Source organism: Acomys minous (assembly GCF_964271855.1).
Source record: "Acomys minous genome assembly, chromosome: 3".
Classification (NCBI taxonomy): Eukaryota; Metazoa; Chordata; class Mammalia; order Rodentia; family Muridae; genus Acomys; species Acomys minous.
The window spans coordinates 144,514,377-144,534,308 of NC_140485.1; the positions used below are offsets into that span (position 1 = coordinate 144,514,377).

Genomic DNA, 19,932 nt, shown 5'->3' on the forward strand with positions numbered 1-19,932 from the left:
CGCCGTTTCCCGAAAGCCCTCGCTTCCTGTGCATAACACTTCCGGTCGCAGCTTCTCTTCCGCCTGCTGGGGCGAGTTCCAGGTTGAGCCTGGATGCTGCGGGCGCTGCGTGGTCTGCGGGGCGTGGCGGTGAGTCCGGGGTCGGCGACCTCGCCGTTCTCCACACACCTACGCCCCCAGGGGCCTGTCCTACCTTCCGTCTTAGCCGCTTCCCGCCTCCCACCCGCGTCCTCCGTGCGTGTGCGCTGCTCTCTGCTCTGTACCCCACCCCTCCCTCCCCTTCCCCACTGTCGCTTCCTGGGACCCAGGTGCACGCATCTGCGTGGACGAGCACCTCCGGTCAAGCGGGTCACCCGTGCCTTCCCAGCACAGCGACTGCCGATGAAGGAGTACCCGAGCTGAGTGTCCCGGCGATGGCTACTCCCTGGAGGTGCGCCCTGTGGATGATCCTGGCGTCCCAGGTGGTGGCCCTGGTAAAATGCTTGGAGGACGACGACGACGTCCCGGAGGAGTGGCTCCTTCTGCACGTGGTCCAGGGCCAAATAGGAGCCGGAAACTACAGCTACTTGCGGTTGAACCACGAGGGCAAAATTATTCTCAGGATGCAGAGCCTGAGAGGGGATGCGGACCTGTACGTGTCCGACAGCACTCCGCACCCAAGCTTCGACGAGTATGAGCTACAGTCAGTCACTTGCGGCCAGGACGTGGTCTCTATACCCGCACACTTCCAGCGCCCAGTCGGGATAGGGATTTATGGACACCCGTCGCACCATGAGAGCGACTTTGAGATGAGGGTATACTATGACAGAACTGTGGACCAGTACCCATTTGGAGAGGCTGCCTACGCTGCTGACCCCACAGAAGGCAGTCAGAAGCACGCATATGCTCCAGAGGAGGCAGCCCAAGAGGAGGAGTCAGTCCTCTGGACGATATTAATTAGCATTTTGAAATTGGTGCTTGAAATTCTCTTCTGATCCCTTGAACGTGCTGCAGCACAAATCCTTATCTGCACGGATCGATTACAGTTTGCTGTGAACCTTGCTACTTGACCTGGTGAAATTCTGGTTACTCTTTTCTAGACTAGGATGGAAAAATAAAGCCATAGTTTTGTTACCTCAATTTACTCCCCAAGCAGGAAAAGCAGCAAGCACAATATTTTAGAGATTAAAATTCCTATAAAAAGGAGTGTGCTCAACAAAATGTTTAAATACATTTTGGTTAGTCAGGTGAGTAAACAGGTTGCAGTAACAGGCTATGTAAATCAGATTGAACTTGCTAGTGCAGATGAACTTTTAAAAAGGCTGATGACTAGAATTTACTCTATAGACATTCTAAATGAAGTACAGTACTTGGAGTTTTCTTTTTTGTTTTTCGAGACAGGGTCTCTCTGTGTGGCCTTGGCTGTCCTGGACTCACTTTGTAGACCAGGCTGGCCTCGAACTCACAGCGATCCGCCTGCCTCTGCCTCCCAAGTGCTGGGATTAAAGGCGTGGGCTACCCCGCCCGGTTTAGTACTTGGAGTTTTAAAAAGGTACTAAAGCCAGGTCGGAAATGCAGTGACAGCTCCACTCTTCCTGGGGCCCTGATACCTAGGCGAGCTTTCCTGGCAGGCAAGCATTTAGAGACTTGCTTTGCCGTTGGTGGTAATCCCAGACCTCTTTCCTCCGCTTGTGCTGACTGGAGCTCTCTGGGTATTTGGTAGCTGTGATACTTACTACCTAAGCAGGTCAGGACAGAGTTATTACAAATGGTAACTTCTCAGATTCAAATTAAGTTGCTACCTCTTTCTGCTGATCTCTGGAAAAAGGCGACACTAAGAAATTAATCTGGTGAAATGAGCCATATCTCTGTGACTTTCTTTCAAGGGCAGGAGTTGCTAATAGTGAAATAAATCAACTTGAAGATATTTAAGGTTATAATTAATTTCAAAAAATGTTCTTTATTGGCATAAAAATGAAAGAATTGTAAATTAATTGGCACCATGTATCCCAAACATGAGGGTTTAAAAAGAAAACTATTTTATCCCTCTTTGCTGTTTTTCCCCCTTCTGCCCACTTTCCTGGGTGTTGGGGGAGCTCGCTGACAACAGTCACAAATCCAGCGACCTAGGAGAAAAATTGTTAGTTAATATGGAGTGGAATTTTGTTTTTTTAGGCCTGAGTACAAACCATCTAAACTCACTGCTGAGCTATCTGTAGTGGTAACTCCTGGGGATTTTTCAGAGGGGAGGGAGCACTAACTTCCTTAAGCCAAGGAAGAAAATGTAAACAACCCTTAATCAGTGTAACCAATGCAGTGTGGACTTTGTTGCACGACCACGATGGGAAAGGCACTGGAACAATCATTTGTACCTTTTTTTTAAAAATTACTGTTAACCTTTTAAAACTCAAATACCATCATGTTTTTCAAACCTCAACAACAATTCCTAATATAGAACTTCCGTGATGAATCTGGGTTTCTGTGGCCTTTTTCTCCACTATTCTAACAGCATTCTCTGGGCGGCACTCCCACACGCCTGATCTGAGTTAGTACAGAATCTTCAGTTACTACTTCTAAAGGATTCCCAGGAAACTTAAGTTTTATCAGTACTATACAGTGTTAACTATGCAACTAAGTTCCTAAAATTGCACAATTACCTGTACAATGTTTTAATAGCATTACTGTGATTTACTATTTGATTCTGTGTCCATCCTAAAATTATCTGGAATTGTTACGCTGCCTCACTTTATCGAAAGATGTCTTAGCATATATAAAGATAGTCACTTTGTTAATAGATAACCTTTAACAATAAAGTGAAAGCACTGAAACAGACTGGTGCTGTTACTTTAGTAATTTTAGTGGAAAACACCAGCTCAATCTATACCTCAAATGATATTTCCAAAACCGAACCTAGGCATCTTGCCATCTCATTTGTCCTTAGGCTGCAAGGATGAAAATCAAGTAGATAGTTAACAGCATTGTGCAGCCTTTAAAAAAATGCTGGGGGATCTTCATCACATAGGGTAATACGGGGTTTTGTTTTGTTTTGTTTTTCATCTTTACCTGATGGGATAGCACCAAGGCCCACACAAAAAGTATGATAACCTCTGTCACACACATCACAGAACATCATTTCTTCTTCGTGGTGGGGCTGTCCGCATATAATGCATGTCTTACACTCCATACACTGCCATGGGTAGGTCTTAATCATAGAAACAAGCTCCATGGTCATATCCAAGCAAGAAGGGTGGCCTAAATCAAAACCAACATGAATAGCATTTCACAACAGAACGTTTAACTTAAGGCACATAAAATACTAGTTCCGAAGATAGCTGTCATGCTTCATATCATCATAGAACCATCAAAATACAACAGAGAGGACACGTGGGCTCTGGCTATGTCTACGAAGCCCCTCGACTTGTTGATTCTTTGATGGACACCTGTTGACAACTATAACCCTAGCTTTTGAGGCAACACGCAGGGTGAGGTTAGTATCTTAAGGAGACGGCTCTACTTACCACTGTTATCACACTGGGAGCAGTGTATAAGGGATTCAGCCTTTCCTTTCTTGTTGGACTCCTTACCCTTCAGACAAATCCCACATAGAGCATTTGGAATGACCTTTGGCTGGAAGGGTAGAAGAGGGCTATAATTCATGCCAGAAGAACTCACTATGGGTGCAAAAGGGATTCTGTTATCACCTTATCTTTACTTTTGGTAATTTGCTAATGAGAACCCTTTTTTAAAACATAATTGGATATAAGATGGATCAGAACATAAAACCCCCTCTACTGATGAAAGCCTAAACTGCACTCCATAAAAAACCAGCTCGTGTTGCCTAAATTTATCACTTTGTACTCCCTGAACAAACAGCATTATCTATATAAAGGCCAAGAAGTAAAAATGAAACAGGATGTCAAATGCTACTAATAATGGGAAAAGAAAACCCATGTATTAAATGACCACACATAAAAGCTAAGCCTAAGTTTTAAGCGCGTGAATATTCACTTTATTTCAAAACTGGTGTTTTCCCAGAGATGTAAAGCTGAACCTACAAAATCTCAACAGCAACAACAACAAAAAACAAGCCACTATTTTAACATTGTAATTGAAAGATGTCCCATTCATACAGCCATGCGTAAATGTCTGTAGAGATCTGAGTTGTATGAATATTCTTGCTCCATGTCTAAAAATGAGGAGAACTACGGCAAAGGAGAAAAGCAGTCTGTGACATGTAAAACAAGTTTCAAACAATGAAAAATTGTAGTCAAGTAGTAAATATACAAGTATATTTTGAGTATTATCTTTCAGATTAAAAACACAGTATTAGAGCTTTAAACATGGACTAGGACAAAGTATAAGGGGTTTTCTACATCTGAAATAAAGGGCAAGGAAAGGGTCCCTGAGCATCATAATCTTGAATTTCACAAGCAGTGCTCAGCTATACTAAAGGTGTGCATGAAGCAATGGTTAAAAAAAAGGGTTGGGGACAAAGATGACTACAGAGTGAGATGTGTAAAAGCTAACAAATACGTCATAGCTCCTCTAAATTACTTCATCACAGAAAGAGCTAAACTCAAGCTTTCATAAAGCAGACAGGTCACTTTAAATGTCTCACTGCCACTTGCATACCTTGTCAGACCTAAATCATTTGAGTTTATTAATATTTTCTTTGCAAAAGATGACAGAGGCATTCAAAAACAATTTTTGGCTTATTTATTTTTTAAAAAGTCAACCTTATACATAAATATAAAAAAACAACTAAACAATCACAAATGTCTCTACAAAATAATAAATACCATGGAGTTAAACAAGCATATAAAATGTCCCGTTGGCTGCACTCGGGCTCCTCTGTCCTCCGGACCCTGCTCCCCCGGCACCGGGCAGCAGCACTTACTCTGCTAGTCTGCACCCTAAGCACATGCTTTCACTGTGTCCTGGACATGAATTAAAAACAGCTAGGAAGTTCACGTCTAAGATTGACTTTTAAGTGCCAGCATATGCAGCAACCCTTGAAAAGCCTGTACTAAACATCAGTGTAGACGTGCTGACGTTAGCTTCTAGCACAGTAAGTACTCCAACGTCTTACTAAGTCAGGGAAGAAACCACATAGTATTCAATTTAGAAAAGAACTCCTCATAGGAGACTCTTTACAAAGCTACTCAAAAGGAATAAAACACAAACCTAATTATTCACATTCTAGAGCAGTTCAAGTCCTACAATCACTAAAATACACACAACGGCTGTAACAAAAGGAGACACTAAAAAAATTCCGGGTTTACCATTAAAATTATACATAATGTTCTGATAAACCACTTAAAAATTTCCTTACCCAATAATCTTCATCTTGTTGAAAAATATGGAAAAAGACAGAATGGGAGAGGGGGACAAAGGTGGGGAGGAAATCAAGGTGACAGAAGACGGGAGAGACAGCAGAGAGGAGTGAGGAAGACGGCACTGTAGCACCCTCTGCAGTTAACACAGAAGCACTCTGTCCTGTGCACACCCCAGGCTCTAGCAGGCCACCGAGCCTGCACCAGGGCCTCACAGACAAGCCAAAGACCAGCACTGAGGGAGGGAGATGTGTAAAAGGCCCCTGAGGGCCATGGCGGAAGGCCCTGTCCTCACTGAGACCCTCTGATGTCCTTCACACAGCACAGCAGCCTGTTACGTTTCCTTCAGACAACAGCCTCAGCAGCTCAAACAGAAGGCGCGTGTACACTTACTTCTCTTGTTGAAAAAATAGCAAAATAAGTTGAAACTTTTATAGTAGCACTAACAGTATATTTTAATTATATCTGTGCAGGTCTGAAACCTAACCATTACACTTTAATTTCAGGTTAATATAACCTAAGCAATACCATCCTACAAGTTAAGGGCAAGCACTAGTCCATCTTATTAAATCACATATATGTCATGTGTAACTTCCATATTGTCAAGTGTGTGTCTGAATGTCAGCTTGAAGTACCCTAATAATTAGGCACATCTTGGCTCACTAATACTTTTCATAGTTAACTTTCAATAATCATGTTCACATTAATATATAATATCTATATATTGGCTGCTCCTATCTTTGACATACCTGAAACATTTTTAGTTACTAAAAATGTTTCCAGACTATAAAATGTTTCTTTAGCATGTGAGGCTCCCGTGAGTACTATGAATTGAGATTAATCTATATGATTTACTCTCTAGATCAGTGGTAACATGGATCCTTCTGCACTTCACCTCTATTAGATCTATTTCAACATTCTCTACTTTAATGTATGGCGAAGCAGGCTCCTTGTTTACACATCCTCAGCCCTGAGCAGCTGTCACCACACTGGCACCTCACTACACATACTAGCTCCTGCAGGCTGTTTCTGAAATGTAATCTTTGGAGTTTGTTTGGTTTCAATTATTAAACAGTAACTGAAATCTTTAGTTTACAAAGCATAGATAAGCTATACATCAAAAACAAAAACAAAAAACCACAACAAGTAGTACAAAATCGCAGCAGCAGCAGCAGCCGCCACCGCCCACTACAGCTGTCCTCAGAAGGATTCCTTGCTGAGTGAGCCAACGATCTGCTTGGCCACGCCACAAAAGCATGCTCCAAGTGGATCACACATGGGCCCTGTCAGGAGGCTGCAGTGAGGCTGAGGAGTGACATTCACACCTGGGCTCTGTCAGGCTGCAGTGAGGCTGAGGGAGTGACACTCACACGTGGGCCCTGTCAGGAGGCTGCAGTGAGACCTAGGAGTGACACACAGCTCACTTCTGCGGACCTTTCCGTGCTTCATGCCATTGTGGCAGTGCAAACACACAGGTGTTAACAACTCAACCTAGTGAGCCTCTCTTGCAGCCCGCCTTTGGCACATCTCCGTGTAACAACCAGATGCAAACACAGCCCTGACCGGGTGAACTGTCTGCTGTCCCATCCCCACTCACGTGGGACAGCTGAGCACTAAGGCCACGCCTTCTAGAACACTCTACACCCTTTGCACATCTCAGCCACCCACGCCTCATCCAGCCTTCTGCAGGGGAGAGGCATAGAGAGAACAAACATTACAATAATAACTTGGTTTCTGACACCCTATGACCTTACTCTGAGAAGAATCAGACCCACACACTAGGTTTTAGTCCTTGTCACAGAATGGTACACCAGCTATCTGCCAAACGCTACCAAAAACCATGATTCAAGGAACAGCTTTCACTATTTTCTATCCCAAACCTGGCAGAATTTGGCAACTGGATCCAACACTGCTTAGAATAAGCCCAGATATTCTCAATGAAAGGCACTGCAAAAATACCACCTCATGTGGCTCTAGGCCCATTCCCACTTCACAGTTCACCAACTGTTCAGATAGTCACAATGCTAGGCAATCATGCCCTGTACTCAAAAAATACAAATACAAATAAAAAATAAAAATAAAATTCTGCCTTGAAACAATGTTTTAAAAACTCCTACTTATCTGGTTACTACTTAAAAGGGAATTATGCACAGGAAACAGAAGCTATATCATGACCACAAGTGACAAGAAAGCCACCAGAGGGAGGAAGCAGTGGACAGGTGCACAGCACAGGGACAGAGTGAGCTCGGCAGGCTCAGCTCCTCGGGCTCAGAGTTAACGAGTCAGGGAGAGGCGGAGTCAGGGGCTTTTTTCTTCTACCTTGTACCCAGGAACTGACTTGGACAGTACAGATCGTTTGGAGCCGTCTTTTCTTGGAGTGGCAACTTTGTCTTTTGATTTCTGTCTTCCCTGGAAGGAGTCCTCCTGGCTGTCAGGGGGGCTGTCTCCTTCAGACACATTGCCTGAGGAGCTGTCCTGTGGCAAAGAAGCAAAGCAGAGGTTCCTTGGAGTCAAGACCAAATGGAGTCTCAGTTATTTATATGACAGAAAACGTAATTTTAGATCTTAAAAAGTTTTATCCAATAGAAAATATAAGGATAATTCTAAGAAATTTATTTCTAATAGAGTAGAAAAAAAAAGCCAGGTTAACAGTTTTTTACCCTTTGAATACCTATTTCTATTAGCAAGTATCCTAGCCAACTACTTTTCCTGATATAAGTCAGCAAAAATGGTATTATCAACTCAACTATTATTATACTAAATGGCTTCAGTATTTTTTCATGGCACAGGGATGCAGTTTTATACTTATTTTTCCTCTGAGTGAGAGAAGTCATCATGAAAGTCCTTCAAATACATAACCATGTTCAAAATGTAAACAATGTGAGGCCAGATCCCTAATTACCTACCACACCAGATCCCTAACTGCCTACCACACCAGATCCCTAACTGCCTACCACACCAGATCCCTAACTGCCTACCACACCAGATCCCTAACTGCCTACCACACCAGATCCCTAACTGCCTACCACACCAGATCCCTAACTGCCTACCACACCAGATCCCTAACTGCCTACCACACCAGATCCCTAACTGCCTACCACACCAGATCCCTAACTGCCTACCACACCAGATCCCTAACTGCCTACCACACCAGATCCCTAACTGCTACCACAGTTGACACATTCTATTTGTCCAAAGGACAAGCCTCAGTATCTGAGTATTTAATTCATTTTATAATGTAAAGCTTTGTAACTACTTTTTATACTCACATAAATTATGAAAACTGAATGAAGAAATCAAGCTATCCATAACCGCCTGGCAGCCTCCCACAGTGGCCGGGCACATCAACTTGTCTCCTTTCTGTTTTGTTGGTGTTTATATTCTACAGAGGCCCAGGCTCTCTCAAACACACCCATATCCTCATAATGTGGTTTCATTCTGTCAGCGTAATTTACAAAACTGGATTATATGGCATATGTGTGCACGTGATCACACTTATCAGAACATGTGATCAATACTTGCACACAATCACACACTATATGCACATGGATCACATGGCATATGTTGCAAATGTGTTTTGTCATGTTGGTAAAATACTGTGTTTTCTCATGTCCTTTGAATTACATTACTTTTGTGTAAATGTATCACCACTGTGCACAAAGTTTTATTTTTAAATCCACAACACTAAAATCACCTCTTTCTTTTCCTATTTGTATTTTGCTAACATTCAATTAAGTCCTTCAAATGAATTCTGTTAGCAAATTTGCCAGGTCAAAATCTGTGAAGATTCTGGGCATGCTGTCAAAATGCTTTCCTCAAATCCTGGATCAGTTTATGTCCCACAGAACAGTCTGGTAAAGTTTCATTCATCGCTACTGACTTCCATAGCTACTTTCTGCTGACAGGAGGCATCACCACAGTAGGACATGGACAGACCCTTGTTTCATGTAACATATAAGACTAAGTTATGTTAGAAGTTGTTGTAGAAAAGGAAATACAGTGCCACTCAATGACAGCACGGGTTTGGGATGGCTACAAATAAGGTGTAAATTGGCTATGGTTAATGTGTACTTCTGATCAAAGTCTCAACCTTAAACCACCTCAGAGCCACTGTCCTTCATGGCTCAAGGCAAACATCCTGCTCTTCAACAGCTAAAACTTTTTTGTATGAAAAAAGGCACCCAGGAAAACTAAATACAGTACAATATATTAGGAAGCTCACGCTTTTCTGCAGAAAGCCTCAGACTAACCCAAAGGAGCACAAGGTAACGTGCTGCCCCAGCCCAAGGGAACACTGCTCTGTGGCACAGGCCAGCCCAAGGGCGACACTGCTCTGTGGCACAGGCCAGTTTATTTTTATTCAGCATTTTAATCTGCAACAACAGCAAAAGAATATTAATGTTCAATACAATTGCCTATCTTGCTCAAAATATAAGTTTTTCAATACAAAACTTGGGCCCAAAAAACAGAATCAACCTATGTATATCAAGACACAATAAATACTCCTCTTGGTGAAAATTTCTAGAAATATATGCAACTGTCTTGTTCAAACAGTGCAGTAAAAGTTCAATCTAACGTTCCAGGAAAGCAGTCAGCAGTGAGAAAGGCAGCCTCCTCTGAGGTGCACAGTCCTACCGAGGTGCACAGTCCTACCGAGGTGCACAGTCCTACCGAGGTGCATAGTCCTACCGAGGTGCACAGTCCTACCGAGGTGCACAGTCCTACCGAGGTGCACAGTCCTACCGAGGTGCCTTTACTTTTCCGCTTCTCATCTCCTCGGCCATCCTCGCCATCGTCAGAATCACCGTCACTGTCCAGTGCCGGGAGCTCGGGGTCCAGGGGCGGCTCGTACAGGGCTGTGTTCAGCGGCAAGTAGCGCAGCTCGTCCGGTGAGTACCTGCGGCCGGAGGTCACTTTCACTCTTCCCTGAATGCTAAGTATGTAAGAACTACGCTTTGCGCTGTGATGTTTGCTTTAAGCTTCTCACTCACACTGACTTCACAAAAATGGGCAGAGAGAACTCGTTTTGGTGCTGGGGGGGTCGGGGTAGGGACTACGTAATACATTTTAGCAATCTCAGCATGTTCTCCCACCTGACCACACGGCTATGCACCTGAGCCTACCTAACAGCAGCTGTCTTTCCCTTCACCCTCAAAACAGGAAAAAAACAATGAGCAACATGTCAGCCGGCAGGAGTGAACCCAGGCCTCCTTCGAGCACTGAGCCCAGGGCCCTCACGCGCACGTCCGGCCACACAGCCTGAGTTAGGACAATTCTGCAGCGCACCCCTATTCTCATAATAACATCAGCAGAGAGCCAGGCTCAGGAGACTGACAGAGCGACTGAACAGTGCCATCGAGAGCATGGGCTAGCAGGAGGCGCAGCTCATAGCAGTTACTTCAGAGCATTGGGAAGCGCGTCCTGCAGCGCTGAAGTCTCCTCTTGTTCAGGCCACACACAACCCTCCTGGCCTCCAGAGGCTGCTGTTCAGGAGCTGCCTCCTGAAACACCACATCCCAACACACCGGTTGGCAGAACACCACCAGAGTTTTAGTAATTTCCAGATGAAAATTCTGCACAATTTCAAACAGCAAGCACACTTCCATGCTCTGGGGTAAACTGTGTTCTCTCAAGAACACCTACTCTGAAAACAGGTTTCCAGAGTGAGGCTGCCAGAGAAAAGCTGAGATTGTCAAAGGTTTTTGGTTACATTTAAGATGGAAAAAGGAAGAAAGTACACTGGGGGTTGGGGTGGGGGAGTGGCCATGCCTGGTCTGGCACATACTCTGTCCCTCCTTCTACCTCGCCAGTCCCACAGTCCACCCTGCCCTGCATTTGCGAGCACCACTTAAAGGCAGCCTCTGGAGGCACTGAAGCTAAACTGAACTGAGATTCTCAATTCAATAAAACTTCCGAAGAATACCAAACTCCTGGCCACATGCCGCTCTACAAGCACCAAAGTGCTATTCAGGCAGAGGCGTGAGCGCTCCAGATTCCATCAGGCCTTCAAGTACAGATTGAAAACTGCCGACACAAACCCTACACATCTTTTGGTGTCACTGAGAGGCGTTGAAAGCAACGATAGCTAAAATATTGAATACCTCTTATAGTACTCCTGGAACTGTCCGGGGATGAGAGCCACTGGGTAAGAACTGACCTTGGTTCGTTCTGTGGGCAACACTTTGTACTTTCCTTGAGGCACTTGGATAACCTGTGTTAAGATCAAAAATGTGAAAACTGATTCAAATCTGGGAACCAAGGCTTCCAGAAAAGAACCCCATGTATACCACCCCACTCCCTACAGGAAAGCCAGCAATGTACACAACACAGTGGCAACCACCTGAGGATGGTGAGTGCTCCGCAGCTACACGCTTGGGTTGTGCAGTCTCTCGCTCACCACGGTCTTTCACTAAATTTGGGGACACTATAGTTCGTCTGCTCCTTTGATGAAATGTAGGGGACACTTATCTAACCTCACAGCTCCCAACAAAACCAGAGAGCAGCACAGGCTGCGGCTCTCACACCGCTCTCAGCACAGGCTGCGGCTCTCACACCGCTCTCAGCACACTCTGCGGCACTCACACCGCTCTCAGCACAGGCTGCGGCTCTCACACCGCTCTCAGCACACTCTGCGGCACTCACACCGCTCTCAGCACAGGCTGCGGCTCTCACACCGCTCTCAGCGCACTCTGCGGCTCTCACACCGCTCTCAGCACACTCTGCGGCTCTCACACCACTCTCAGCACAGGCTGCGGCTCTCACACCGCTCTCAGCACAGGCTGCGGCTCTCACACGGCTCTCAGCACACTCTGCGGCTCTCACACCGCTCTCAGCACACTCTGAGGCTCTCACACCGCTCTCAGCACACTCTGCGGCTCTCACACCGCTCTCAGCACACTCTGAGGCTCTCACACCGCTCTCAGCACACTCTGAGGCTCTCACACCGCTCTCAGCACACTCTGAGGCTCTCACACCGCTCTCAGCACAGGCTGCGGCTCTCACACCGCTCTCAGCACACTCTGCGGCTCTCACACCGCTCTCAGCACAGGCTGCGGCTCTCACACCGCTCTCAGGATGTGGGAACTAGACAGCAGCTGTTAGTCTCACTCAGCCCTAAAGCAGAGGTTTCTGAGAAAAGGAGAGAAAGGTGCGTGCGAGGGCAAACATTGTCCAGTACATCATTAAAAATGATATCTAACGTCTGTGAGAAAACACAGCTGGCATCATCATCATAATGGGGAAATGGGGTCTGGAGAGGTGGCTCAGAGGTAAAGAGCACTGCCTGCTCTTCCAAAGGTCCTGCGTTCATTCCCAGCAACCACATGGTGGCTCACAGCCATCTATAATGTCTTCTGGAGTGCCGGTGTACATGCAGGTAGAACACTATATATATAATAACAAATAAATAATAATAAAAAGGGGCTGGTGACTGTTCTGCAATAACAACACAGAGACCCAGACGCTGCTAAACTAAGTCACCCTACATGTGTCTGTAGGTCAAAGTACGCTCTTCTTTCTTCCATGCGTTCCCGGTTTAAGTTACTATTAAATTCGGCGGCTTTCTTGGCAGCTTTTTTAATGTACTCAGGTACTTTGCTGGCTTCAACTTTCTGAGTATTCTGCTGTTGCATTTGCTGAAAGAAAAATATTACAGTCAGAAGTCATACATAACTTTATAAGAAGTTTCCTGTAACAGGCACCAGTCACTTCACACCACTTACCGAATATTCTTTGTAGTGATCTGTGATTCTCTGACGCTCCTTTTCTTGCAGAATAACGGAATACTCAGCATGCTTCGCTGGATATTCTTTTATCATTAAGTCAATCACTTCATCACTGCGCAATGCTGTCAGACCTATTTCAGATGCCCCCCAAAGGAAAGCAAAGAAAATAGTTTGTGCTTTTATAAAACTATCTTCTCTTTCACACTATTCTACACTAAAAAAAAAAAAACAACTTACAATAATTAAAGCAAAATTAATATATTTTAAAATAGTAAAAGTTACTCTTCCTAATAAAGTCAAGCAATCAAAACAAATGGTATCCTGTACAAGAAAAAGGATATCGATCAATTCTTCAACCAATACATTTCCTTTAGATTTTATGTAAATTGTAAGATATACTTAGAAATAACTGTGAATGATATATACTAGTCACTAATAATTAATACAGGATATATATAAATTCTCACAAATATATATAAATTCTTACAAATCTATATATCAGAAATATTATCTATTTATATCTCAAAACATTCGCCAGTCTACACAGGTGGTGTAATGTTCACAGCCTTAGTATCAGATTTTCTTACTGCTGGGATGTATTTACACTTGAAAGTACCTATTGACATTAACACACACCAAAGATAAATTATGAATGAAGTCTATGCTATAAGCAACTAAAAACACGACAAGATTTGCCTTTTAAAATATGGCACCAGGCACATGCCTTTAATCCCAGCACTTGGGAGGCAGAGGCTGGTGGATCCCTGTGAGTTCGAGGTCAGCCTGGTCTACAAAGCGAGTCCAAGACAGCCAAGGCTACACAGAGAAACCCTGTCTCGAAAAACAAAAACAAACAAAAAACAAAAACAAAAAAAAAAAAGATAAGGCTGTATGAGTTCAGTCTCCAGTGCAACAGAGATAAAGCTCTACGCTTAGATACAAATTCCACACCCAAACATTTTGACAACTCTACTAAAGTTATTAGAAAAGTATACTGTATTATAAAAAATTTTATTCACATCCTCTTAATTAAAAATGAAGTAACCAACTTATCATTTACTATCTTAGAAAATGTGACATGTACCCAGTGCCACCTACAAATGTCTGGCTTAAGAGGCATGGGTGCTGATTACCTAGAGTGCACTGTGTTTCTGTGATGACGTTTAATTCTCTCAGGTACAGTTTCTCCTTGTGAGATAAATCTCGTCGCTCTAAATCTCCAAAAGCAGAACAAAAGGACTTTTAAGTACTGAAACTATACATCTGAGACCTATAGAAAACTTTTTAAAAACCTATTTTAAACATATCTCTTATTGCACATTCCAAGTATTAATAATATTGAGGTAACTACACACATACACACACACACACACACACACACACACACACACACACACACACACACACACACACCCCTTACAAATTCTAGAAATAAACTGTAGAAAACTAAGAACTACCTAAGGGCAGGTAATCATGAACGGCTTTCTATAATTCAAACACAACTTAGAAGTTAACTCTCTTCCTGAGGTCACAGAGCCACAGGTAAAGTGAGTTTTTTGTTGTTGTTGTTGTTGTTGTTGTTTGGGGGGGGGTGGTCAGGGGGTTGGCAACACATCAGCATTGTAGAGTGGGATCCTGAGTGATAATAAGTTAAAGTCAGCAAGTATACTTGCTTTGTAAATATGTAAAACAGGACTCCCTCACAGCGAAGCCTGGGAGTGGACGCCCTGTCTTTGTAGAACGTCAGACGTCATCTTTAAGTACCTGGATATTTCCGCTTGAAGGAGGTTACGCCCAGATATTCACTGACTTGCTCCTGAAGCATATAGTATTCTCCTGCCTCATCAGGCGGCCATTTGTATTCTATTAAGTTTTCTGCTGGGTAGTAACTGAAGCTAAGACATAAACACACATTATGCCTTATATGTGGTATTTGTTAAATTTTAATCATATTTATATTTCAAATTATTTTCAAAACAATTTTAAGAATTGAAATTATTATTACTGCTATACTTCTGGAGAAAAATTGCAAAATGGGTAGAAGAAAAATGATCCAAAATTTCACATGGAAATTTCACTAAAATAGCAATGTCCTATACATGCAAAGAGGCTCAGCAGTTAGGAGCACTTATGGCTCTTGCAGAGGATGAGCTGCAGTTCCCAGCACCGTATCAGGCAGCTTACAACCACCTAAGACTCCAGATGTCCTGTGATCTTCTAGCCTCTGCAAGTGCCCACAGCCACACATGCACACATATGAAGACATCTGAGTAAAAATAAAAAACCCAAGACTCGTTAACTACAAGGCCCAAGAGGCCAAAGCACAGTAATGACAGCTCTGAAGCATTTTTTATTTAATATTCACTTTAGTTACTTCATGCAGACCAGATACAAGTTAACTTCTGATCATTATCTATTGCTCACTAAGTTACAAACAACCGAAAAAGCAGACTTGCAAGCATGTCCTTCTCGGTGAGCTGGACAGTGAGCTGTACTCTACCCTACACACCAGAAGCAGGAGAACAGAGCTATTCTGGAAGTTCCAGGCCACTGCACTCAACTGCACTCCTGAACAGCAGAGACCTTGATGAACGTGCCGATCTAGACCACCTGACTTCTAAGTTAGGGGCAGAGGTGTGACAGCGTTCTATTGCATGCATTCATTTGAGAAACAGTTCATAAAATACCATTCCCAAACCCGGTGCTAGAAAACAACATGGCCGGGCAGTGGTGGCGCAGCCTTTAATCCCAGCATGTTGGAGGCAGAGGTGGGTGGGCCTCAGTGAGTTTGAGGCCAGCCTGGTCTATAGAGTGAGTCCCAGGACAGCCTAGGCTACGCAGAGAAACCCTTTCTAGAAAGAAAGAAAGAAAGAAAGAAAGAAAGAAAGAAAGAAAGAAAGAAAGAAAGAAAAAAAAAAAAAAAAAAAAAAAAAAAGACAGACAGACACACAAAGCTACAGAAAGGAATCTTCCTCCCGTCACAGCACATGCAAAAAGTAGCTCAGAATGAATCAAAATCCTAAATATAAAAACTGCTTAGAAATCCTGAGTTAGCAGATTCTCAGATATAAAACCAAAAACAAAAGTTACATAAATAGACACCAAAATTGTAAAAGGATTTAAAAAAAAAAGTCACTCTATCAACTGTAGGGGAAAAGAGCCACAGAATGTTAGAAAATATTTACAAACCATGTATCCCATAAAGGAATTGATATGCAGAATACATTAAAAGTTCGTAACTCATCAACACAAAGTAAAAAAGAAATGGACAGCTAGGCATAGTGGTGCACACCTTAGTACCAGCACTCCTGAGTGTGAACAGCTAGGCATAGTGGTGCACACCTTTAGTCTCAGCACTCCTGAGTGTGAACAGCTAGGCATAGTGGTGCACACCTTTAGTTCCAGCACTCCTGAGTGTGAACATCTAGGCAGAGTGGTGCACACCTTTAGTCTCAGCACTCCTGAGTGTGAACAGTTAGGCAGAGTGGTGCACACCTTTAGTCTCAGCACTCCTGAGTATGAACATCTAGGCAGAGTGGTGCACACCTTTAGTCTCAGCACTCCTGAGTGTGAACAGCTAGGCAGAGTGGTGCACACCTTTAGTCTCAGCACTCCTGAGTATGAACAGCTAGGCATAGTGGTGCACGCCTTTAGTTCCAGCACTCCTGAGTGTGAACATCTAGGCATAGTGGTGTACACCTTTAGTCTCACCACTCCTGAGTGTGAAGTAGCTTCATCTGCACACTGAATTCCAGGACAGCCAGAGCAATATAGTGAGACTCTGTCTCAAAACAAACAAAGAAAAACAAAAATAATGGGGGGTGGGGCCTCAAGTTAGGAAAGGACAAAGAAGTAAACTGGTATTTCTCCAAAAATACAAATCAAATAGTCAAAAACCAGTAGCCATGGTATACAAAACAAAATCACAGAGGAATGATTTTATGTCTTTCAGTATGGCTATCATCAAAAAACAACAACAACAACAATAATAATAATATAATGTTGCAAGGTTATAAAAAAATTAGAAGTTTTGTGTATTGGTGGGGGGAATACAAAATGGTCCAAGTGCTATAGAAGGTCCTCAAAAAGCTAAACACAGAATTTGATACCTATGATACAACTTCCTGCCTCTAATTATATTCTAGAGTGTTAAAAACAGGGGATGTAAACACCAGTGTTCACCTCAGCACTCATTACCCCAGCCTACAGTTGAATAAACAAAATGCAGCGATATATACAGTAGAGTACAGTTCAGACTGAAGGAAATCCTGACATGAACTCAAAGCACAGAGGAGCCGTGAAGACTTTATGCTGCCGGATAACCCAGACCCCACAGGCAGATGCAGAACTGTGCTAGCCAGCAGCTAGAGGCAGGAGGACCAGGAGGTACTGCAGGGCTGTGCAGTTTGAGTTACTCAAGTTTTGGAAAGGGATGACACAATGGTTGCACAACACTGTGAATGTAATTATTATCACTGAACTAACTACTTAAAAACTGTTACTATGCTGTTTTATGTACCTATTTTACCGTAATTTTTAAAAGTTCTCTGGAGCAGTCAGGCGTGGTAGCACACGCCTGTAATCCCAGCACACTCGGGGAGGCAGAGGCAGACAGATCTCTGTGCGTTCCAGGACAGCCAAGGCTACACAGAGAAACCATGTCTGGAAGGAAAAAAAGAAGTTCTCAGGAACAAGCCCTCCTTCGGTGTCATATTACATTATGTGACTTGTCTCTTGTGGACGTGGGTCCTCTGGAGCTGCCAGACTGTGAGGTGTGGGTGCTGGAAACCAAACCCAGGCCTCAGGAGGAGCAGCGGGCATTTTCCACGCCATCTCTCCAGACTATAAGTTTTAATCACTGCTTCTGCTGCTGCCTGGGGTGGACATGAGGACAAGAAGAGACAAAGCGGCCTACAGTTCCTACTGAAGCACAAGGGGACAGTACCTCAGATCCTGACTTGAAGTCTCACAGCTCCGGGAGCTGTCTCCGGAGCCCATCCGTCTCCTTTTCGATGGGTGGGTCCCATCAGTGGAGCTGTCCTCATTATCGTCCTGGGCATTCAAGTGATTAAAAGACAGAGGACAGAAGCATGGGTTACAAAACAAAGAACGAATGTATTTTCCCAGTCTGCCTAAGTGTCAACAAGAAAAAGCGTATGTCCAACTAGTATCCTAAGAAAACCTAATTTCCTAGAGTAATTAAAAGAACAAAGAATTTGTCTTAAGAAGTAGAATAGGCTAAATACTAACCTTCAATCCAAATAAAATAAAAATTTCAACTACAATTTTAAAATGTACTCTCACTTTCTTACCAACTAGAAAATGAGTTCAAATGTCTTCTGTTTTGAATAGCCACACTACTCTAAAATTAAAGCAGGTCTTCCTATTTGAGCTGTGAAATAAATATTAGCGTATTTTATAGCACCTTTCCACTTGCAGCTGGCCCGCAGGAGTGCATGCTAATTACCAGAGATGGAGAAGGACTGGTCACCAACGTGTAACTACATTCTTTTCCTTCCACTGCAAAGACAGCACATTGTGTGTGCTATACCATCGGAGACAGATGCTCTTCAGCCATCCCATTAGGGGTATGAGTATACAAATGTTTTAAAACAACAATCTATTTACATATTACTCAAGGCTTAAAGTCCTATGTTTTAATCAAGGTTATGTAGCTCCTAACATTACTACTACTATATATTAAAATAAAAACCTTCAAAAGAGAATAGAGAGGCAGCACCGGTCAGTATGCCAATACCGGGATGCCTGGATCTCACTGCGCACTGCCTTCCACACGCTGTTTGGTAATGCTGCGAGCTTCTCCTTGGCTGAGAACCTTGGCGGCTGATGCAAGGATTAAGTGGTGATACACAGAGCACGGAGAGCGAGACTACCACATAACTGTCTGATACATGCTAAAGTTATGACTAGTGGTGAGCTTTTATTTTTCATTATGTCTCTAGCACCTAGGAATTTACTAAAATTATTTTCCAAATAGAAAAACATAGAAACCATCCTCCCTTTCACTCATCAAAAATGAAGTCAACTAAATAGGCTTAATATGCCTTTTAAGACTAACGATCAGTTGGAAAGCAATCTATCTTTTTAAAATTTATTTTTCCCCACAGTATTTATATTCCATACGCAGTTCATTTCAAGCATTGAAGTGTCTATTGTATGAATTTGTGAACATTTTATGGGCTTTTGTACGCCAACACTTTCTTTTAGTTAAAAACAATGATCACTCGAAAAGAAACCAAAACGGAAGTTGACGCTGAGTTCCCAAGCACCAAAAGGTAGCCGCCAGAGGTCTGGGTTCCAGCTACAGGCCCTCTACCCCTCCTCCTCCTCCGGGCGACCGGAGCGGGCACCGCGCGCCCTGCCGGGGGAGGGGGGGCTCCGAGAGGGAGGACAGGCGCGTGGCCCGCCACCGCGGCTCGCCAGGTCGCTCGGCGTCTGACCGACCAAGACCCCCTGGAGGCCGCAACTTTTCCGACTTTCCCGGGCTGCGGGCGCTCGGTCCCGGCCGCCGCTCCGGTGGGTGGTCCCGGGCCACTTCCCACCGCGCCGCCCAGCACCGCCTGCCGCACTTGTTGCTCCCGGCCCCGCCGCCCCAGCACCGCCCGCCCGCCGTTGGGCAGCGCGCTCCGCTCACCTTCGGGGACTGCGCTCCGGGGGACGCCGGGTCGCTGTCGCACCGCCGCGGGGACAGCGCCGCCCCGGGCCCGGCTGCTGCCATCAGCCCCAGCGCCCCGCGCCGCCGCCGCCGCCTCCGCCGCCGCTTGGTCCCGGCCGCCGCCGCCGCCGCCGCCGCCGCTGTCGCGCGGGCCGCCCGGCGCCCCGGCCCCGCCCCCTCCGCCCGCCCGCCCGGGGGCCGGCCCCTGCCTCCGCGCGCC

General features: G+C 44.4%; 2 protein-coding genes across 4 annotated transcripts; one reads left to right on the forward strand and one right to left on the reverse strand.

Moving 5' to 3' along the window:
- Window positions 1-16: 16 nt before the first annotated feature.
- On the forward strand, window positions 17-2,811 carry LOC311594003 (UPF0669 protein C6orf120 homolog). The gene is made up of 2 exons (XM_084775446.1): window positions 17-129; window positions 368-2,811. The coding sequence occupies exon 2, from the start codon at window positions 414-416 to the stop codon at window positions 972-974; it is 561 nt and encodes a 186-aa protein (XP_084631572.1). The 5' UTR covers window positions 17-129; window positions 368-413; the 3' UTR covers window positions 975-2,811.
- On the reverse strand, window positions 1,920-19,854 carry PHF10 (PHD finger protein 10). Of its 3 annotated transcripts, none has more exons than XM_084775444.1 (12): window positions 19,692-19,854; window positions 17,982-18,088; window positions 14,801-14,931; window positions 14,170-14,247; window positions 13,034-13,167; window positions 12,797-12,946; window positions 11,414-11,523; window positions 10,056-10,209; window positions 7,632-7,787; window positions 3,498-3,606; window positions 3,043-3,231; window positions 1,920-2,105 (listed from the first exon to the last, which is right to left on the reverse strand). In XM_084775444.1, exons 1-12 carry the CDS (start codon window positions 19,773-19,775, stop codon window positions 2,020-2,022), a joined length of 1,488 nt encoding a protein of 495 aa, XP_084631570.1. In that variant the 5' UTR covers window positions 19,776-19,854; the 3' UTR covers window positions 1,920-2,019. The 3 variants fall into 3 exon arrangements, 2 of the variants coding, with proteins under 2 accessions (XP_084631570.1, XP_084631569.1); XM_084775443.1 differs by having other exon boundaries at window positions 14,170-14,253; window positions 19,692-19,853; XR_014777898.1 differs by lacking the exons at window positions 1,920-2,105; window positions 3,043-3,231; window positions 3,498-3,606 and adding an exon at window positions 4,673-6,637 and having other exon boundaries at window positions 6,685-7,787; window positions 14,170-14,253; window positions 19,692-19,853.
- Window positions 19,855-19,932: the final 78 nt, after the last annotated feature.